The sequence below is a fragment of the Anolis carolinensis genome, chromosome 2 (assembly GCF_035594765.1).
Source record: "Anolis carolinensis isolate JA03-04 chromosome 2, rAnoCar3.1.pri, whole genome shotgun sequence".
Classification (NCBI taxonomy): Eukaryota; Metazoa; Chordata; class Lepidosauria; order Squamata; family Dactyloidae; genus Anolis; species Anolis carolinensis.
Window position 1 is genome coordinate 90,698,191 of NC_085842.1, and position 23,842 is coordinate 90,722,032.

At 38.7% G+C, this 23,842-nt stretch overlaps 1 protein-coding gene across 6 annotated transcripts in view; it reads left to right on the top strand.

Moving 5' to 3' along the window:
• Nucleotides 1–23,842, top strand: part of ebf1 (EBF transcription factor 1) — a 448,211-nt gene that overhangs the window by 23,349 nt on the left and 401,020 nt on the right. For all 6 annotated transcript variants that reach the window (XM_008114800.3, XM_008114803.3, XM_008114801.3 and 3 more), the window contains one exon: nucleotides 15,423–15,491. In XM_008114800.3, coding sequence (XP_008113007.1) covers nucleotides 15,423–15,491 — 69 coding nt within the window. The remainder of the gene's footprint in view (nucleotides 1–15,422; nucleotides 15,492–23,842) is intronic.

A 23,842-nucleotide genomic window follows, 5' to 3' on the forward strand; every position in this document is an offset into this window, starting at 1 on the left:
GGGTGCCCAGGTATTTTGGCCTACAACTCCCAGAAATCCCAGTCAGTTTACCAGCTATTAGGATTTCTGGGAGTTGAAGGCCAAAACATCTGGGGACCCACAGGTTGAGAACCACTGGTTTAGGGGGATAGGCATGAGTATTTCTTGACCATTTGATAAATCTCAACCAGCTTTCCCCAACACAACTTGCTTCATATGTATCAAATTACATCTCCCATTATGGCTGGGAATTGTAATGCAGTATAATTGAAGGGCAGAGGGTAAGGGAGGACTTCCCAAGATCATTTGACAAACTCTCAGTAAGGTAATTTAAACAAAGACTAATGACTATTGCCTAACCAACATGATAAAGTTTATAGGCATTTTTTGTGTATGTCCATTTTTGTGTGTATGTCTCCAGCATAAAGGAAAACCTCCAGGTGACTAGTGTGGGAATGTAACCCCCCCCCCCCCCAAAAGACAGAATAAGGCATGGACCTCATTTAGAATATATATACGGGGGGGGGGGGAGTATTTCATCAGATAGCAATTGTACAAGTTCTCCCACTTAAAAAGATGAGAGAGGTCTGTAATTGACATCATAGGTAGACCTTAAATATGAGAGACAACATGAGAAAACAACATCCAGAAAATCACATTGTCTGATTTTTCATGAATTTATTTGCAAATTATGGTGGAAAATAAGTATTTGGTCCATAACAAAAGTTCATCTCAATACTTTGTTATATATCCTTTATTGGAAATGACAGAGGTCAAATATTTTCTGTAAGTCCTCACAAGGTTGGCACACACTGTTGCTGGTATGTTGGCCCATTCCTTCATGCAGATTTCCTCAAGATCAGTGATGTTTTGGGTCTGTCGCTGGGCAACACGGACTTTCAACTCCCTCCAAAGGTTTTCTATATGGTTGAGATTTGGAGACTGGCTAGGCCACTCCAGGACATTGAAATGCTTCTTCATTGCCCTGGCGATGTGCTTGGGATCACTGTCATGCTGAAAGACCCAGCCACGTTTCATCTTCAGTGTCCTTGCTGATGGAAGGAGGTTTGCACTCAAAATCTCATGATACATGGCCCCATTCATTCTTTCATGTGTATGGGTTAGTCCCTTTGCAGAGAAACAGCCCCAAAGCATGATGTTGCCATCCCCATGCTTCACAGTAGGTATGATGTTCTTTGGATGCAACTCAGCATTCTTTCTCCTCTAAACACGACGAGTTGTGTTTCTGCCAAACAGTTCTACTTTGGTTTCATCTGACCATATGGCACTCTCCCAATACTCTTCTGGATCATCCAAATGCTCTCTAGCAAACTTCAGTAGGTCCCGGACATGTACTGGTTTAAGCAGGGGGGACACGTCTGGCACTGCAGGATCCAAGTCCCTGGCGTCGTAGTGTGTTACTGATGGTAGCCTTTGTTACGTTGGTCCCACTTCTCTGCAGGTCATTCACTAAGTCCCCCCATGTGGTTCTGGGATTTTTGCTCACCGTTCTTGTGATCATTTTGACCCCATGGGGTGAGATCTTGCGTGGAACCCCAGATTGAGGGAGATTATCAGGGGTCTTGTATCTTTTCCATTTTCTAATTATTGCTCCCACCGTTGATTTCTTCACACCAAACTGCTTGCCTATTGCAGATTCAGTCTTCCCAGTCTGGTGCAGGGCTACAATTTTGTTTCTGGTGTCCTTCATCAGCTCTTTGGTCTTCACCATAGTGGAGTTTGGAGTGTGACTGTTTGAGATTGTGGACGGGTGACTTTTATTCTGATAACAAGTTCAAATAAGTGCCATTACTACAGGTAATGAGTGGAGGACAGAGGAGCCTCTTCAAGAAGTTACAGGTCTGTGAGACACAGAAATCTTTCTTGTTTGTAGGTGACCAAATACATATTTTCCACCAAAATTTGCAAATAAATTTGTGAAAAATGAGACAATGTGATTTTCTGGATGTGTTTTCTCATGTTGTTTCTCATAGTTGAGGTTTACCTATGTTGTCAATTACAGGCCTCTCTCATCTTTTAAAGAGAGAGAACTTGTATAATTGGTATCTGACTAAATACTTTCCCCTCACTGTATGTACACATATACATATATTCTAAATCTAAATGAGGTCCATGTATACATTCCCCCCATGTGAGAGGTGGAGGTCCAACAGCAAAAAGTGGGGCTTGTCAATGCTGATTTACTAACTATACCTGACTTCTTATAATTCTTTGTCTGGAAGTAAGTGCCATCCTTGTTTTTACCAGATTATATCCTGAGTCCAGTGTGGTTTTTACATCTTTAGAATAATTTGGGCATAGATAGAGAAGTAGAGTTTATCTAATCTGCAGACAACTGAGGTGTCGCCCATGCCTTCAAACTTGGAAGGGTAGCTAGTGGTGTAGAAGACAGAAAACAGGGTTCAGGATGATTTTGACAGAATGGGGAAAAAAACTGAAAAGCAGATAAATTGAATGTGTATCTGTTATGTCACTTCTTAAGATTTTGAACAGAGGAGGTAGGCACTATTGGATGATTGGGTTTAATAACAAAAGACCCTACTCATAAATGTATAGCAGAGCAACGCTTCAGCAGCAGTGTGATCCAGCACCAGTAACCCAAAGTGATGAAAGGAACAAAAATACACAGATGTTTGGAAATGTTATATCTTCCAAAGGAGGCTTTTTTGTAGTAAAATAACATAGCTGTGATATTTACAATAACAAGGTTTCTATAACTCAAATAAATACATTGTAGCTTTAACATGCAGCAGCCTTCAAACACAGGAGCTTTAAAACAGGAGGCTTCTCTCAAACAGGTTTACCTCAGCCTGAGGATGATGGTCCTTCAAGTGTAGTGTCTTGGCGTTGGATGTGTAGGTGGCTGTGGATACCTATTCTTGACCCGCATGTTCTTCCGCAGTGAAGACATCGGTTTCCAGACGAGAGGCGGTCCCAGTCAGGCTTGGCTTGACACGCCTTCCTCTTGGCACGTTTCTCCCCTTTGCCCTCCATTCGTGTCTCTTTGAATTTTTCAGCACTGCTGGTCACACCTGACCTCCAATTAGAGTGCTCAAGGGCCAAGGCTTCCCAGTTCTCAGTGTCCATGCCACAGTTTTTAAGGTAGGCTTTAAGCCCATCTTTAAATTTCTTTTCCTGCCCACCAACATTCCGTATTCCATTCTTGAGTTGGGCGTATAGCAGCTGCTTTGGAAGACAGTGATCGGGCATTAGGACAACGTGGCCAGTCCAGCGGAGCTGATGGCGTAGGAGCATCGTTTCAAAGAAATTTCCAGGGTTTTGCAGATTCCATCAGCGCTGCCACAAGAATTATGCTAAAACCAAAGGAACTTTATGTTTAAGTAGCACTAGCTGGTGAGGTTATTTTGATGGTTATCTTAATTTTCTCTATATCAGAGAGCCTTCTTTATTCCAAGCCCTAATAATTTTTCCTGTGATTTTAATGTGATCAGATAGCAGTTGAAATGGTAACAGCACAGAACTTCCTTTCATGTACAGTACCAAATTCTAGTTATTTGGTTCTATTTAAAACAAAGAACATGTTGAACATTCAAAACAATATCCATATATATTTAGACGGTAGCCTGTTATTATTGTTGTTGTTAGCATTTATTTTGTGCCTTCTAATTACACTGGACTTTGAAAGGAACAGGTGCTGAATCCCCAGGGGTTTACAATTTAAAAAGACAACAGAGAAAGGGAGTAGGTGTGATGGAGTTACGGGACAACAGGGACAGAATGCATGATTATTTCATTTACTTATACTTTTGCAACATTAGTGCTAATATTTCTCTATGTGGAAACAACACTCAGAATTTATTCGGTACAATTTACATAATTTCTTTTTGTATCATCCTCAGTATTCAAAGGGTATTTTAAAAATAACAATTCTCATTTACCTATCTGTAAAGCCAAAAATGGGAGACTGCTCCCAGTTTTAGCTTGAAAAAGGATCTCATTACCTTATGAAAATATTTTAGGATTCAGCTGGGTATTTATCAATGACTGCCTGATCTTGTTACACAAATCTGTGATCAACTGTATCAATGCAAGTGACAATAGGAAAAAGGCTATTGTGTGTACAAGGATGGGAGGAATCATTCCTGATCTCATTGTCGCTTACTTTCCTTCCCATTGTAAGCACAAGTTGGGATGTGCTGAATCTGCACCAGGGGTTCAAATGCAGCCTCAATTATAAGCATAAAATTAGAGTCTGTTCCCCATTAATCAGCCCAGCTAATTGCTATTCACTACCATTAGCCATATGGTGTGAAAGACAGCTTGCTCTCTCTAAGATGAAATTTCTTCATTCCAGACATGAAATAGTGAAGGCTTGTGCTTCAAAATAGCTTGTTTTAGATATTTAATTCCCAAACAACTTCCAGCAATGCTTTCGATCAAGGATAACAGCACAATAAAACTTTGAGTTCATGTCACCAAATCAGAATATTTACAGGATGGAGGAAACTATGGAGTGGAAGAGACAAAGAACTGAGATTTTAGACGAGAAATCCTGGATGGGTAGGGATGAGAAATAGCAAAGATGAATTAGAGTTTCAGGCAGATGTTTGATTATTTCACAAGATTTCAAAGTATGTTGAAGAGATCATTCTTTTTTTTGGAGAGTAGAAAGTGCTGAGGACAACCATCCATTCTGCTATGTTTTTTGAGGGGATTATAATTCATATTATGAGAGAGTCTCCCAAAACCGTTTGTGGGTATCCATTCTACCAGCAAAAACAACAACAATCCCAGTTCTAAAAGAACAATGGATGAGCAAGACTCCTTCTCATGACTGTCAAAAGAATGGAAACCAATATGGAAAATGTGAGGGGTTTGTTTGGGGGGGGGGGGGGGGTGTCAGTTTGCCTTTATCTCATTGCTGACCAGCAGGCACATGAGGTGCCATATATTAGGGTTCTGGCAGTCATTTATATGTCCTCCAGATATTTAAGGTCTGGAGACCATGCCCTATGAGGAGTGTCTTAAAGAGCTGGGTATGTTTAACCCGCAGAAGAGAAGGTTGAAAGAAGACAGAATAGCCATTTAAAAGAAATAGGTTTTAATATGTATCTTTTATAGAAACACATTTTAATACGCGTATTTGTGGTATTTTTCAATGTTTATGTATTTTGATTATTCTGTAACCTGCCTCGAGCCACGAGGAGAGATGGGTAAGAAATAAATTAATAATAATAATAATAATAATAATAATAATAAATACATGAAAGACTGTCATAAGGAAAAGGGAGAAGGCTTGTTTTCTGCTGCCTTGTAAACTATGGGCCCCTCCACACAGCCGTATAACCCAGAATGTCAAGGCAGAAAATCCCATGATATCTGCTTTGAACTGAGATATCTGAGCCCACACTGCCATATATTCCAGTTCAAGGCAGAAAATATGGGATTTTATCTAGCTGTGTGGAAAGGGCCTAGGACTCGGAGCAGTGGGCTCAAATTACAGGAGAGGAGATTCCACCTGAACATTAGGAAGCCTCCTGACTCTATGAGCTGTTCAACTGTGGAACTCTCTGCCTTGGAGTGTGCTGGAAGTTCTTTTCTTGGAAGCTTTTAAACAGAGGCTGGATGGCCATCTATCAGGGGTACTTTTATTGTGCTTTTCCTGCATAGCAGGGGATTGGACTAGATAGCCCATGTGGTCTTCCAATTTTATTATTCTATTATTATAAGGGGCAGCTTTTCTTACTGCCAATTCAGCTACTTATTTATATGGTTTTTTGTTTTTGTTGGCTACAAAATCTTTATTCCAAAATATAGCCAACATTGCTACCTAAAAAGCTGGCAATCTCCACTCTTTCTGTGGTAGTTTCAAGGGTAGTCTACACTAGGCAATCCAAACCTGTATGTATACACAAGCAGCATTTGGAACATTGCTTTTTTGTATCACAAAACAAAAACAAAACAGAGAAGACTGGTGTTGGCCATTGGCTATGTTGGGTAGATGATTCTAGGAGCGGAAGCTTCAAAAGGTAACTTTTTCAAGCTCTGTTGATTTGTCACACAACGCCTTTGGTTTGCCTCACCTACACTGGTGAAGTTATGGCAGTTGACAGAACCTTGGCCTTAGGGCTTCTGTCCCAAGGAATGAATATGCTTTTGGTTACTTAAGTGGTAAAGGTAGTATTTTTTCCTCAGGTCTGACTCACTATGGTCACCATGTTCTTTTCTCATTCTGTATTGCTAATCATTGCTACCTCAAGGCATGGTCTTTCATCTTGTAGCCTAATAATTCTGCAGTTGCCCACAGCACTTCCGTTTTAAAAGCTCTTTTAGACAATCACATGTTGATCACATCTAATTTATGAACTCATCTCAGAAAGCAGGTGAGGCCATGTATTTAATTGCACTGTTTATTTTGAAAGACTGCTATTGTAGTTTTTAGATCTTAAAAAATCTGTTACATTGCAGCACACATGTGAGTGAAAAAAAGTAGGACAAGGGGATGTGAAATGTCTTACATACTTGAAGAGCAGTCCCCAGATTCTGGTATGTCTTCAAACTATTTATTACATAGCAGAGAGAAATATATTACTGCTTCACATGCTAGTTGGTGTTTATTGGGAACAATGGAAACAATGACCAACTGGGCAGAGTTGTAGATTCCAGTCTTGCCTCATCAGTGAAATGTTTCAAGACTTTGGTAACTGTGAGTTTTTGCCTTTTAAAAGATGTATTTTTTTTAAAAAAAATTGCTTTTCATAAAACCAATTAAATGTTCTGATTTTAAACAATTCTCCTGTGCTAAGTGATCATTATTTTATTACCAATGCTGACAGGTCAGTCTATATTATTCACTGTTTTGTTGAACAGCATAAGAAAACTCATAGCAACCCTGCATAAGAAAAACTTTATTTGTGTGATGTGACCCTTCTGGTGCTTTATGGTGTTGACTTTCTTTTACTCTATGAAAGAAAAACAGTGTGTCCATAGAAAATTAGAGTGAAGTTAGTATAGAGGGAGGGGATGGATTTTCACAATTTTGCCACCAAATCTTGGTAGTTTCCATGACTCTTCCCCTTCACTATTGCAGTGGAAGCATTGAATGGCACAAATATGATATCACCAACTTAGTTTCATGTATATCTGTATTATAACCAACTTGATATATTCAGTATTTTACCATATGGAGCAGATGCTGTCACAATAACATTTGTGGAGTTGATGTATGTGCATGTGAAGTGCTGATCCCCGAGCAGAGCCCAGATTGTGGCTTCTTTGATCTAGGTTTTAGAAGTTCATACTGTTGTAGTTTGCTCATATTCATGATCACTACAAAAGGTTGCTTCATGCTGTAATATTGAAGGCAAATGAGCAGGAAAGTAATGCATGGATTTTTTTGGTGGACGGGGTGTGTGGACTGGATAGGTAGATGTCTCCACACGATTGGGTGCTGTTGTGAAGTATGCCATTCATACAATACTCTCCCCATAAGAACATAGGAATCCTGGTGGGATAGATCTGAACATATAGAATCATAGAATAGTAGAGTTGGAAGAGACTTCATGGGCCATCCAGTCCAACCCCCTGCCGAGAAGCAGGAAATCACATTCAAAGCACCCCCGACAGATGGCCATCCAGCCTCTGCTTAAAAGCTTCCAAAGAAGGAGCCTCCACCACAGTCTGGGGCAGAGAGTTCCACTGCCGAACTGCTCTCACAGTGAGGAAGTTCTTCCTGATGTTCAGGTGGAATCTCCTTTCCTGTAGTTTGAAGCCATTGTTCCGTGTCCTAGTCTGCAGGGCAGCAGAAAACAAGCTTGCTCCCTTCTCCCTCTGACTTCCCCTCACATATTTGTACATGGCTATCATGTCTCCTCTCAGCCTTCTCTTCTGCAGGCTAAACATGCCCAGTTCTTTAAGCGTCTCCTCATAGGGCTTGTTCTCCAGACCTTTGATCATTTTAGTTGCCCTCCTCTGGACACATTCCAGCTTGTCAACATCTCCCTTCAACTGCGGTGCCCAGAATTGGACACAGTATTCCAGGTGTGGTCTGACCAAGGCAGAATAGAGGGGGAGCATGACTTCCCTGGATCTAGATGCTATACCCCTATTGATGCAGGCCAGAATCCCATTGGCTTTCTTAGCAGCTGCATCACATTGCTGGCTCATGTTTAACTTGTTGTCCACAAGGACTCCAAGATCTTTACATATAAGGCATTATTCTATTTATATATTATGGGTATATATGTGGGGGAGGCACAAGTCACTCACAAGGTCACATGGAAGATACTGAGCACAGTTGAGCCTATGAATAACTTCAAATATCTCTCACCTCTCTTTTGAGGTAGTTACATAGTCACCAAACAGTGATGAAGCTACCCAAAGCTCTTTTCAGACTGTCTAAGTGTGTACAATGAATATGCCAGCATTAGGTGGAAAAATCAGATCGACTCATTCCCGATTTATATGTACTTGTTAGAATAGTGAGATTCACATCAAAGCTAAAACTGTTCTATTAGATATATTCATGATTTACTATTGAAGTCTGACCTCACCTCCCCCCCCCCCCCCCAAACCGAGGAAGATGAACTACATAGAAGACCACAAAGGCTTTTATGTAGTTTATCTTCCTCAGGAATTATCAATGTGCTGAATGATCAAGCACTAAGAAATATTAAGACAGCTATCGTCATTGAGCTCTCCCAGGAATAATAAAGTCTGGCTGCAATGTATTCTATGCTTGGGAGTAAGCTCCAGTGAACACACTATAACAGAACATTGTACTTCTAAGATGTTTAATTCATAATGACAGGGAAAATAATTTGCCCTCCCCATGAAAGTACCTGTAGGTAGGCAAAATTACTATGTAATCACTGTGAAGACTGAAAGGGAAACATTTGGTGCTCCAGATATTCTGGCTTTCATTGCCATTACGCAGTCAGTCCATCAATTTCTTCCCCTCAATTCCAATTTACTGTAATTCTGTATATGTCTTCTTATTGGTATAGGCCATAAAGTGAACTCTGACTTATGATGACCCTATTCTAGGACTATCTCCACAAATTTTATTCAGAAGAGATTTGCCATTGTGTTATTGTAAGAAATTTGAAATTTGGTCTTCCAGAATCATATTCAACATCCAAACAAATGCATCACTCAAAGAGATTCAAGTAAAGCATGTGTAATGTAGGTGCTCATACTACATGAAAAGTCTTTTAAGAGGAAGTTGCTCTGTCTTGTAAAACACCATGTAGCTATAACAAAGGTGGTCAGAACAGAGGACAAATATCATTAATTAATTGAAGAATCTGTTTATAACATATTCACTCAAGTCTAGCACTCACCTGTTTGGCTAAATTACATTGTCCAAAATTGAGGTGCACATTAGATTTGATAGCAGATTAGAATCGCTCACATAACCCCACCTGTGTGAAAAGGCCTGGATGTCAGACAGAAGATGTAGGGAATGTATAGAGGCTGTTCTTGGTGGCAGCAGCAGTCTCATGGCTACATGGCACCTGGAGGAAGAGGAGGAGCACCTAGCTAGTGACCCAGTCATTCCTGCCGCTTAGTCATGGATCCTGCCTCTCAGGTGGCCCTTGAGGTCTCTCGCCCCGTGACCCAGCCCATGCAGTTCCCAACTGGCCTCAATCATGAGGCTTCGTGAATAATGCCAGTTGGGGATGGTGCAAGGCCTCAGTCTGATGGAGGGGCATGGCTTACTAAATAGTCCCTCATTCACGCTACTTGCTTCCCTGATGTGCTATGCCCTCACTGTTGGGTGCATTACATTTGAGGAAAATCCTTTTTGTAATGTTCACCTTCAAAACTGAGGTGCACATTACATTTGATGGTGTATTATACACAAATAAATATGGTACAGTAGAGTCTCACTTATCCAAGCTAAATGGGCCGGCAGAACCTTGGATAAGCAAATATCTTGGAAAAGCCTATTAAACATCAAATTAGGTTATGATTTTACAAATTAAGCACCAAAACATCACGTTATAAAGCAAATCTGACAGAAAAAGTAGTTCAATACCGTGTTTCTCCTAAAATAAGACCTTCCCAAAAAATAAGACCTAGTAGGGGTTTGGGGGGATTGCCAAATATAAGGCCTCCCCTGAAAGTAAGACCTAGCAACTAAGGCTGCAGCAGAGTTCCATTGGGAAACATGGCTGCAGGGCAGAAGCAGCACTCATACACACCGGAAGGAGAGAGATAAAGTGCTTGCTGGCCTTGCCTCCGTGGCTGCTGCTGCGCTGCCGTTTCTTCCTTCCGAGACAAGACTCCGTCCTGGCCATGCTCCCTTTACCCCCAAGGCTTCTGATTGGCTCCTGGAGCCAGGGCAAGGGAGGGTGGGAGGGAAGGAAGAGGGCTTAAACACCCTTTCCACTCATCCTGCTCTTTCTGCTTCTTAAAGGTACAGGATGTATTGGGATTCTCCTCTCATCCTTATTCCTATCCTATGCCATGAAACTTATTATTTTATACTTTTATTCTATTACCATATTATTATCATCATATTCTGTTAGTATTATTATATCCCATTATTATATTATCCTATTAATATATTTTATATCATTATATTATATTTTTCTATTATTATAGCATTATATTATTCTATTATTATTCTATTATATTTTCATATTATTATTCTGTTATTATATTCCATTTTATATTATCCTATTAATATATTTTATATCATTATATTCTATACTATTATTCTATTATATTATCATATTATTTTATTATTATTAGCATATTCTGTTATTATATTCCATTTTATATTACCCTATTAATATATTTTATATCATTCTATTCCATTCTATTATTCTATTATTCTATTATATTATCCTATTATTATTATATTATTATGCTATTCTGTTATGCTATCCCATTATTATATTATCCTATTAATACCATATTATTATCATATTCTGTTGTTATTATATCCTATTATTATATTATCTCATTAATATATTGTATATCATTATTTTATTATTATCATATTATTATTATAGTATATTATATTATTCATCATTCATGACTACATTGAAACTAGAATAGAGAGAAATCAACCTTGTGAAACCTAAACTGCAAGAGGTACCATAGATTGTTGTACATGTAAATAATGGTAGTAACAAGAAATTCTTGATAGGATTCATAGTTTGTCTGGTTATGCTGGTTTGTGATGACAACTACTTTACAGTATATAATAAATGTTCATTTTGTTGTTCAACAATAAATGTGAGCTCTTCTTCATGGAAAAATAAGACATCCCCTGAAAATAAGACCTAGTGCATCTTTGGGAGCAAAAATTAATATAAGACCCTGTCTTATTTTCGGGGAAACAGGGTATGCAGTAATGTTATGTTGTAATTACTGTATTTACGAATTTAGCACCAAAATATCATGATATATTGAAAATGTTAACTACAAAAATGCATTGGATAATCCAGAACCTTAGATAAGCGAGTCTTGGATAAGTGAGACTCTACTATAGTTATATACCAGAAGTTTTTGAAGGAAAAAGAGGATACTTTGTTCTTGTAGATTATTCATTTACATGCCACATTAGGTGCCACTTTAGACTAGAATTTCCTTTTTGAGTGTGAGGGAAATATGGTTCCAATGGGATAGGAAAAATGCTTTGGTCCATTCCTTGTCTTGCCCAAAGTTTGACTGGGTAGTGGGTAAAATTCAGTATGTTAACCTTCTTATGGAAGTGAACATGATCACCTGCTAATTGCTGCAGATCAAACAACTGTTGAAGAGTTTGGTTCAAAAGCAAGCAACCCTGAAAGTGAGGGGAAATGCCTCTTTTAAGATGACAATCATAGCACCTGTTTTTTTTCTTTTTAGAAGAACTTGTATTACAAATAGTTAATTTAGTCTGCTGCCCAAATTAACTGGGAACTTCACTTAAATTGATCCAAAGTTTTCTAAGTAATATAACTGATCAGTTAATTAATGTTGCCAGCGATTTCCCGGTCCCTACTGATTTCTGTGGAGAAAGATATATAGATTCTTAAATATAAGTTATATATTCAACTATAGGAATTACTGTATATATTTAAGAATTAGCCATGCATTAATTCTACATAGAGGAAATAGTAATACATTTCTGGAAAAGTGTGGTAGATTAGAAAGAGCCAGGTGGTAAAAGCCCCATTCTATCTTTCTGAGTGAGCAACTCAAAAAGGACATCTGACTCAAGGCCAACTTATCACCGTTTTGTAGAGATGTGTATTGTAATTTATGTTTACTCTGAAATCAATCCCACTATGTTGGTTCAAGATGCTTCCTTGATAAATTTGTTTAAGATTTTAGGTCTACATCTAATTGCTAGTCCCAACTAGTGTGGACCAATTGAGTCAATTGCAAAATGGCAAGTCAGTTCTTAAGCAAACCCCATAAATTCTGTAGGGCTACTCTACTTTGAACTAGCCATTCCATTTATACCCAAGTAAAATGAGTTGAAACTAATTTTTTAAAACCTGAAACTAATTTAATAAATATAGACACTTGATGACAGTTCTATGTATGGGTAGAGAAATGTTAAGCTGTGAATGGATAGTGATGCCACGGCACAAGAAATAAGAGATACTTGTTTGTGATGTGAATACACTTTTAGCACTTGAAGTAAAGGTGGGAATACATTTTGCTTGCCATGGTTTATAAGCTGTGATTAATTAATAAATAGGGTTGCCAGATCTCAGCATCTGGCTCTGAGCCGCCAGTTTGTAGTAATCTCTCAGACAGGATCTGAGAGTGCAGATTCTTTAGTTTGTTGGACTCATTTCTAGACACATGGAAAAGAGCTATGTGCAAATCTCAAGTTTAGGTAGCAAATTGCAAGGCTTAATTCATTTCTTGCTGAAACTTTCAAAGGCTCTTAAAGGTGTGTGTTTTTTTATTTAGTTATCTTACAGCAGTGGTTCTCAACTTGTGGGTCCCCAGATGTTTTGGCCTTCAACTCCCAGAAATCCTAAACTGGCTGGGATTTCTGGGAGTTTTAGGCCAAAACACTTGGGGATCCACAGGTTGAGAACCGCTGTCTTACAGCTTCCCTCCCAGTTGTTATGATGCCAGGGTTAACCTTCCACTTTGTCCTAGGTAATTTTAAAGTGTAAGTGAAAAGAATTTTGCCCCCATCCCCAAACCAATCACTGAAAAATAAAAGTGTCGGATAAGCGAAAATGTTGAATAATAAGGAGGGATTAAGGAAAAGCCTATTAAATATCAAATTACATTATGATTTTACAAATTAAGCACCAAAACATAATGTTTTACAACAAATCAACAGAAAAAGCAGTTCAATACATGGTAATGTAATGTAGGAATTACTATATTTGCGAATTTAACACCAAACATTGAACTGGGATATAGGGCAGTGTGGACTCAGATAACCCAGATCAAGGCAGATATTGTAGGTTATTCTGCTTTGATATTCTGGGTTATATGGCTGTGTGGAAGAGCACTGAGGGTACTTCCACACAGCCATATAACCCAGAATATCAAGGCAGATAATCCACAATATCTGCTTTGAACTGGATTATATAGAAGTGTGGACTCAGATAACGCAGATCAAGGCAGATATTGTGGGTTATTCTGTTTAGATATTCTGGGTTATATGGCTGTGTGGAAGAGCCCTGACGGTCCTTAGGAATCCATAGGAATTAAAAGGCTACCGAAAGGAAATCTGCCCCCTGGTATTAATAAAATCTAAAATCAGGACAGTAAATAAAGAACAACACTCTGAAAAAAGGGGAAATCCAGACAGAATACAATCAGGGCCAGCTAACACCTCCCAACCAAGGATGCCCCCAGGGAGGAAGCAACCAGGCTTTGAAGCTGCAAGGCCATTACATGCTAATCAATGTGGCCAATGGCAAAGTTCATACCTGTCTCCAGCAGACGAGAGTTCTTCTTTTCTCCCACCTTGGACATCATTCTACAGATATGTAAACCTCACTTATCGCCATTCCAACAGACCTCACAACCTCTGAGGATGCCTGCCATAGGTGGGGTTAACCGTCAGGAGAGAAAGCTTCTGGAACATGGTCAGGCAGCCCGGAGACCTGGCCTTGAGGAGGCAAAGGCCAGGCCGCGGCGGCAGGCCAGGCCGCATCCACAGCCCCCTCCCACCTTCCTTCCCAGCCATGAGCGAAGGTGGGAGGGGAGGCCTGCTTGCGCACTCACGGCCAGAGGAAAATCTCGGGCCATGAGTGCACAAGCAGGCCTCCCCCTTCCACCTTCGCTCACTGCTGGGAAGGAAGGTCGCTCCGCGGCCGTGGCCTAGGCTGCCTCTGACCATTACATGAGCCTGGGAGGAGGAGGCGGGGGTGCGTATGCATGCACGCATGCATGCACGCATGCGGGAGAGGGAAGGTTTGTTGCGCCCGGAGGGCGTGCCCCCTCCCAGCGGGAAGGGGAAAAAAAGACAAAAAAGAAGCGACTCATTAGCCTTAGGTCACTTGGAGGCACCTCAACTGTGCCCGCCAGAGGATGGCGCCTTCAGCAACCGCATACTTTGCCTACCGGTTGAACCGCCCCTGGTTCTACATCATTTTTTGGTGCTAGAGGTGAATTAATCCCTTAATTTGATCTTGATCTGGGATTTCTATCTCAATGTCAAAACAGGAATATATATATTTTTCTCTCTGTCTCTGAAACTCTCTGTTTGCATGACAAGTTTTGAAGGACTTTGGTTAGTACTTAATGTAAAACATGTAATAGCATCACCAGAGGTCATCCTTAGGGCCTGGAGAAATCCTAAACAGCCAGAGATAGATGTAAAGGTAAAGTCACCACTCGAGACCATGCTGTAATTAGTCTGTAATTGTATTATTTCAAATAGGCTTCAAAGCAACAGAAAAATCATGGGACTGGATTTAAATAATACAATTTCTAATTGCATTATTTAAGTATATATTTAAGATATCTATGTCTTTTACTTACTTTCTGGATTCTGGGCTTTTATCACACATTGCCATCATACTTAACAAACAGCACTGCAATCATGAGGTTTAGAAATATATATGTATATTCACACATGCACATATTTTTTTAAAATACACTTGGATATTCAGAATTTAAACAGCATGATGGAGCTAGAGCACTGAAAGCATCTATTTTCCATAGGAGGTTGGATGTATCGGATACCACAAACTATTTGAAGGGTAATTGGCAAACGTTGTCAAGAAATAGAGCATTATTACCATTAACAGAAGGCTAACCCATTGTTCTGCTTTCTACACATATGTATTAGTTGCTGTTTCTTCCCAGCTGTACAAGAAGTTAAATCTAGTAATTAACCTGTATCTGACCTGCCATATTTAACTGATTTCTAGGCAGGGACAGAATGGTAACTTTAGCCATCAATGTGAACCCCTCTGTATTTGTAATTATGATTTTGGAGTATAACGGTTGCACTAAATCCTCTGCTTTTCACCCTGTAGCCGCTGTTGTGACAAGAAAAGCTGTGGCAACAGAAATGAGACTCCCTCAGATCCAGTGATAATTGACAGGTAAGGGCTGTTATCCTCTTTCCTTGAATTTATGTCGCATTTATTTATTTGGTGCCATTCATTATAGTCAAACACCTACCTTGTGTTGTTAATGGGCAAAAGAGTGATGTGCATCAGTGGGTGTAATTTTGTTGTTTGTATGAAATTAGTAATACTGTGCATTTTTTATTATTGTGGAAAGGCCGTATGGGACTGTAACAACTGCAAGAGGAGGCTTCATAGAGTTTCTGATTCATGTTCCTAAAGGGGATATTTTTCTTTGCGCTGTTCTGTGCTTGATCTACATGCTGTGCTGGAGGAGTGTCAAGAATATAAAATAATAGTTTGTGATTTATGAAATGTGGTTGGGTATTTATAAATATTTAACTTTTTGCTTTGAAAAATGTTTGAATCATTATCACTTTTTAGCTACAGTAGTTCCCATGAATGCAATTCATCTAAATTGTAAGGTTTGATTCATGTTATCTATGCTTTGAGAAATCTGCAAACTAAAGATTCCTCTCTCCTTAATGTTTTTCCTGGCTTCCAGGTTGTTTCTTTTGGTTTGAGTGCAATTTTGATTATATTGTCAGTTGATTAGTTCGTTTTGCCTGTCTTAATTATTTTGGTTTTTAAACAGATCAAAATTACTTATCTGACATGACTGAATAAATTGCCATGAAACAATACATTCACAAGCATGGCAGTTTCTACTCAAGGGTTGCCAACTAGGTAACATTGTAGCCAAATAGTCATTTTTACATTTTAATAATTGAAACTCATCTTTCGATGTTGCATTGGTCTGTGAAAATTAAGTGATCACACAAGGCCGTTCCCAGATAAAAGGAGTTCTATATTGGTATTGAACCGAAGTCACTCACTTTCTTTATTGTCTAAGTAAATGTTAACCAAATTAAGTTCAGTGTTTTTCTTTGTGAGATTGTATAGAAAGTATAAGGTGTGGTGAAGGAAAGAGGTAGCATTCAGTTATGTGGTGACTAGACAAAAGGAACTGATTCACATCTGCATTTATCTCTAATTGTAAAGATAATTACTAGGGAGTAAGCCTCATACTGACGAAATAGACTTTTAAAAAACTAAATGCACATACTAATAAAGTTCTGTATCTTTGGCATGATATTTAAAATAGCGGTGAATGTTGTAGCAGCTTCTAACAGACATGCCTGCAAAATATTAATGAATTGACTGAAAATAGGTCTTGATGTATGCATTAGGGAATATTGCATACTTGGATAAAGTACAATGTTACAGAAATGTGAAAAAAGTCATTAGGAAAATTGTGAGAGTATATCCAACAGTTTTGTAAGTGATGGAGGATTGAAGGCGTTATTGTCAGTTGCATTCAATGCAACCAATCATTTTATTTTTAGCAGTGAAACCAAGATAACTTTAATACTAAGTGGATAGTCAATCTCTCTTTTGACTGAAACTTTGATCCAGCGACATAAAATCATAAAGCCTTAGGCATGTTCACCAGACAAGAGATGAAGTCGCTTTTTGTCCATTTGGCAGGATTGCCGCTTCTCTCCTTCCCTTCCTCTGGTAGGTATAGTCAAAGCAGGGTGTTACTAGTTCACCAGATTTTCAATTGATCTAGTAAGTTATGATCAACTACAAGACAAACTAGGATATCAAAGCAACTTCAAAGTCAACTGATAAGCATCGTTTTGTACTTTGGATGAAGCTGTCAACTATGGCGAAGTAATCGATTTATTGCTTTGTGTGGGCAAAACTTTTCCTTGCCTCTTGTCTTATTAAACAAGATATAATTTAATACATTCAAACTTAGGGCCCTTCTACAAGTCATATAACTCAGAATATCAAGGCAGATAATTAACAATATCTGCTTTGAAGTGGGTTATCTGAGTCCACACTGCTATATAATCTAGTTCAATGTGGATTTTATACAGCTGTGTGGAATGGGCCTAATTCATTTGAACCAGATTTAAAGCTCCCTGAATCCCGTTTTACTGACAAAAAAGCTCTTCTGTAGGAGAGATTATTGGTGATTATGGATAATGCTGGGCATACTGTACTTCAGCTGATACTTTTCACTGGGACAGATTTGAGGTTGGTTTGTAAGATGGTGCTATTATCACTTGATCTGACTGCATAGTTTTAATGTGAACTGGCTAATCTTTTCAAAAAATTTCCTTTGGTTTTAAGTTGTGACTTTGAAACAGGAGGTTGATATGGCTGCTGTTTGAATAACATTTGATTTTGACCTGTTCTTGTGTGTTGCAGCGGCATAAGAAATTTGACTCAGCAGTGCTGTAATTAGCCTGGCCTGTGTTTTTGAAACAGGATTGGGTTACCTGGATCGCATTAGTGTGGCTTCTATTGTTGCCGCTTAGCATCTGTCCCAGTAGGGTACTTAAAACCTTTTTTCTTGGCCAGGGCTAGTTCAAACGATTTAGGCAAAATATAGTATCTGCTTTGTGCAGTTAGTGGCTCTGGTGATGTTACTAGTGACATTTACTGATTATTTTTTTCTTGACTTGGCAAAGTATAAAGCACACTGTATAGGACCTGTGTCTTAAACAGAGTACTTTACAAATTTCTTTTAACATTAAAAAGCTGTCATGAGTTGGAACATATGTTGAGTTGCACTCTGCTGTCACTCCTGCATGCATAAAATTGTAAGCTATTATGCCAATTGAGATGCAAAACCATATTCTTTTAATGCAAGTGATCCTTCATAGGGCATGTTTTGGTGACTGGGAGGAGGTTTACAAAGATATTCTCTCATGACTAGCAGACGATTTAACCATGTCTTTAGTCTAGATTAATTTGAACATAAAATGGACATGTAAAATATACTTAAGCAGGCTAGGAGCACATTTAAATTACATGCATTATTCTATGTAAGGATGATTACCCTTTCCCTACATCTAGAGTATATGGTTTGGGGAACACTTAATAAAGAATTATCCTTGTTTGTACTGTTAGATGGATCTATGGACACATGCAGGTATATATTGTTATAATCTGCCTGAATGTTGGTGGATTGTAACAGTGCTTTTTGAATAGAGGGAAGTTAAGACAAATGTTTCAAATGCCTAAAGATATACTGGTGAATGGTGATAGACACCTTTATTTGATTGCATTAGATCATGCATAAGAATTTGGGGCAGATATGATTATCGTATGTGTATATGTGTAGTGTCATATGCAATTGTTGTAATATATATGTATAAGAATTGCATTGGAGCCACTGTATCTTAAATGTCAGATTTTGGGACAATTTAGTACTGTATGTGTATTGGAGGGGAATTTAGAAAGTGACATTGAGGGACATTTTCCTTGGAATACTGTTTTGTTTCTGAAGTGGAGTATAAAGTTATTATTTAGATAGCCACTTTACTTTGCAGAACAAAATATACTGTCTTGTGCCAAGTCTCATATTTGATCCATCTTCCTTACTTTTGTCTAGGCCAGGGCTTTGTAAACTTTTTCTATTTGTGACCCCTTTCTACCTAAGATTTTTTTTCATGATCCCTTTCTGCTTGGCCATGGGTATTTTTTACCTGACCCTGGGTATAAAATAAGTATAAAAATCAAGCATTAACAAGGCTTACTGAGCAAGCTGATTTTCCTTTTTGTAGAGTACACCTGAAGCATTTTCTGCAGAGTCTGCTGTAAACATGTTGTTTCTAATGGATACATGTAAATATCTAGGTGGCATTCAGAAATCTTATTATTGCCAAATTTTTGATCCGGACATTGAGTTAAGGGGGGGACCCCATATGGAGTTGGGACTCACTGTTTATAAAACAGTGATCTAGGCCACTCCAGCTCTAGTATCCTTTGATGGACATCTTTCTTGATCAATCAGCTCTCGTAGGTGGCTTGGACACAATGCTGCAAGTAGTGCTCGGTGAGTCAGTCTTGATGCCTTTTAAACCTCTCCTCCCCTCCCCCCCCCAGTTTTGAGGGTGATTATATCAGGATTGTACACTGTATGACCCTCAATGTGTTATTAAATTCCAGTTGCTATTTAGTTTGGCTCGTGGTGAGGGAATGATAGAATGTATTGTGCAACCGTATTTGGAAGGCCATGACATACCTGCTGTGGGCTAGATCCGGGCACCTGTTTACAGAGTAGGATCAAAAAAGGAAGATAGGGATGGAAGAAGGACATTGGGGGATGCAGCTATTACTGCAATGCTGAAATTTCTAGTGTAGAGTTCTGGGAGCTGTTCATGGATGCAAAATCTCTTTCTGCTTACACTGACTGGCAGTGGCTCTTTAGGATTCAAACAGTAGTCCTTCCTTGTTCTTGGACAATGTATTTGTCCAAGTATAAATCCCTAAATCTTCTACCTAGCATCACAATGCTAGCTAGGGATTCTGAGAGATGTACCCAATAACATTTCCAATGTCTGGTCCTTCTTAGCTCAAGCTAAATCTGGCAGGGAGGATATTTTTTCCATGAAAATTGTGTGCTTCATCACTGATTCAAGTCAATAGAAAAAATAAAGTAGTGTGTGTTTGTCTTTTATGCATGCTCCCACATTATATGAATGCTTTGAAATATAAGCTTAGATATAAAAATATGACTGGACAACTAAAGTTTCAGAAATAATTTTTAAAGGTTATAGCTGCTGTTGAAATACAAACATGCTGAGTGTTTCTCCATTTTACATCCCCAACTGGTGTTTAGTGTATTTTACCCAGTTCAGGTAATTTTTGCCTATATATGATACCATCACATGTGATGTGTCATATGTTTTAATTATTTTAAAGAAGCAGGACTTTTAGGGGAAAAATTGTACATTTCCTAAGGCATCTGTGATTTTGTTAAGATGCAGTGGAAACACAATCTCAGAGGAAGTGACTGTATAGCAAAATAATTCAGTGTGCAACAATATCTGTTAAAGTGCACTGTGCACATTCAGCCTACTTATAGCAGGAAAATTTAAAAAAACGAACCACTTTCTGTTATTGCATTTTTCATAAATTTAACATTAAAACGGTAACTCATATTTGAATTTAAAAGGTTTGCAATAAATTTCTGGGTAGAAATTGAATAAATTGTACTTTTATTGCCATGCTGGATATTCCCATGTCCTAACCTTTTTCCCCCCATATAGTTATTCTAGTTCAATAAATAAAACCTCATTAGACTATTCCCATTTCAATGAGTTTATTAAATTTTACAGGAGTAATTAGCATAAGCTGTGCTAATTTTTCTGGAAGACTAATGAGAGAGCTTCCTAATTAGGTTTGCTTTGTAAGAATCTGAAAAGATGATAATGAAAAAAGTCACATAGGGTGCAATACAACAGGAAGGAAGAGTCCTATTATTTCTTGATTTGTAAAAGATGTTTATGTGTCTGACATGGCTGAATATTTAAACACACACAGCACATAGACATACACCAACAACTGACCACTATGAAAATAGACTGAGGTGTCTTTGCTTGATGTTTAGTTTCTTTTCTATGTTCTCATGTATGAATCAAGTGTTCAGCAATTCTTCTGATTAAGATAAACATGGAAAGTAATGCACATTTTCAGTACATATGGCAGAGTTTGCCCAGCATAACAAATTGTGCACAATAGGTTCCCCTAGTCACTATTTTAGCTTGTAAAAGGCTTTTTCAGCCTCAGAAAAAAATTAAAATGGCTATTCAGGGCCATACCAGGGGAGGGAAACATAAGACTCTGTGGTTATTTTGAATGTCAGTTCTCACTCTGCTTTACCACTGACCATGCTGCCTCATGCATTGAGAAGCTGAAGTCCCAAACATTTGAAAAGGCAAAGGTTCCCCACCTCAGCTCTAAACCTTTGGTTCAACTTCTGAAGGATAGAGCTTGTTTCCTCACTCCACCCCAGCACTTGAAAGTCATATGACAGATACAGGTTTGCTCGCACTGTGCCCACTCATACCAGGATCATTTCTGACAAATAGATTTTGCAGACTCCCGAGATGCTTCAAAAAACTGCAATGTCTCTTTGAACAGAGATGACTGTGGAACAAAAGAAATGTCAGTGGGGAGCAATGCTGCTAGAGTACCTTTAACTCTCTTAAAAATGATTGTCTGTTTCCAGCCACAATTGATATATGCCCCATTCTCACTCAAGACTAGTGAAAGTGTTTTCCTAAACAATAAAATAAATTATTCCAGTGCCTAGGTGATGGATGTAACTGAGCTGTAGTGTACACAAATATGCAGAGGCTTTGAAACTTTCTTATCTATTTAATTTTAGCATGTTTGGATAAAGACATGGTGCTTTAGTTACTGTCCTGCAGAATTACTGTGACATGAATTATGGGGACATGAGAGAAGCCTCCCACAAGGATAGTAAAACATCAAACGTCCGGCCAATTCTCTCACACCAGAAGCGGCTTGCAGTTTCTCAAGTCGCTCCTGACATGAAAAAAAACTGTTCTGTAGCTTGGCTTGTCATCTGGCGGGTTTTGGTTTTGACCAGACTGGCTCATTGTTAGCTTTTTTCCTGTCTGTAACCAAATCATTTTAATGAGTATTGGCATTTTAAAAGAAGCTCATTCTAAGGGTATGGTTAAGCAATACCTCCATCATTCCTTAAGCCAGATAATTTCAGATATTATTTCCATGACCCCAGTATACACCAGATTCCAGTAGAAAACATCTGGTGTATAAGCCATTATACTGTGTGCCAGGATTTTCAAGTTTGTTTTATGGGAGAGTAGCCAGTAGCCTTTGTGGAAGAACTGTTGTTTGACCACTAATTCAGGTAGTTTAACCACTACCTGAATTTTTTAGCAAAGTATTCCAGTTTTTCCTATTGTGTTGGTCATATAGTGTCAAGGGTCCATGCATTGTTTGTATATTATAGCCCATTCACACAAACATTGTCCAACCATTGTAGGAAAACCCTCTTCTGCTATGCTTTCCATATGTAACACATCAAGTGCTGAACCATTTGGGTACATATCCTGCTTGATGTGAATTGAGCATAGATTCATTACTTTTGGCATACTGCAGCTATCTCAAATATTAGCTGGTTGCAAATAATTGTTAAATGCCTTTGGTGTGGCTTAAGGGCATGACTTGTGGATGTGACTGGAATCTGCTTCTTAATGTTGGCCAAGTCTTTTTTGCAGCTGTCACTTGCTAAAATGGTTGTAGGATCCAGTCTTCTATTCATACACTTGTACATGAGTCAGAGACCACAATCAGTTTATGCGACCAGCAGATATAAATATGATAGAACACCATTTCAAGTGGTGATATCTCATCTGTGGTACCTACATTATAGTCTTTTAGATGCCATGTTAAGAACTATTTATTAGAAGCATATTAAGAACAGTTTTAGTGCTTTTAGTTGAAGGTCTTCTTTTTTGCTGTTGGTTTTACTTTGGTGTTATATGTGTAGTGATTTCTCTCTTCCCTTCTGGTTTTATCTTGATTTTAAAATCTGTTGTCTCTAGTAATTGGTTTCTAAGATCCTTAGATACTGTTATCAAACACCTCTGGTTCCTGGGTTGTCCTAAAACTGAAGTGAAATAGATAAATAATAGCCAGGATGACCAGTGACAGCAAACAAAAGAGAATGAGTGGTAATGGTGAAGGGTGGTGAAGATTTGAAGAAAAAAGTCAGAAGGCTTGATGCAGTCTGGGGAAGTTGTCTGTAGAGGCATAGACAACATAAGTGAAAGCACAATACTATAGCATTTTGGATCAGGACATTAACTAGCATGAAGTATGTCTTCAGCAAAATGTTAAACCATATCTTATGAATAAATTCAAGCAACAAAGGTATGCTCATAGCTCTGCTATCTTCAGAAGCAGGAAACTTCTCCATATATCTTTCTATCTCAACATAAAGACAAGGTAAATTAGGCAGCATTTTTAGGAAAAGCGTATCCCTCCAGATGTTATATGGCTCCTGTCAGTCCTAACAAGAACAAAAGATTATGAGTAAAATGGAAATAATACCATGCTATCAGGAAGGCCATACATTTCCCATTTCTGACCTGAAGGTATAGAAATCCTACTTCCCTACTGAAAGTATGGGTGAGTTGCTTGATCATGACAATGAAGAGGGAATAGGCTAGTTTTCTGCTGCCCTGGAGACTAGGACTCAGAGAAGTGGGTTCAAATTCCAAAAGAGGAGATTCCACCTAGACATTAGGAAGAACTTCCTGATAGTAAGAGCTGTTCAGCAGTGGAACTCTTTGCCTCAGAACCTTCCTCTGGAGGTTTTTAAACAGAGGCTGGATGGCCATCTGTCAGGGGTGCTTTGATTGTGCTTTTCCTTCATGGCAGGGGATTGGACTGGATGGCCCGTGCCATTTCTTCCAACTCTGCAATTCTATAAAATGAAGGGCATGTTGGTAGTAAAACGAAGGGCATGTTGT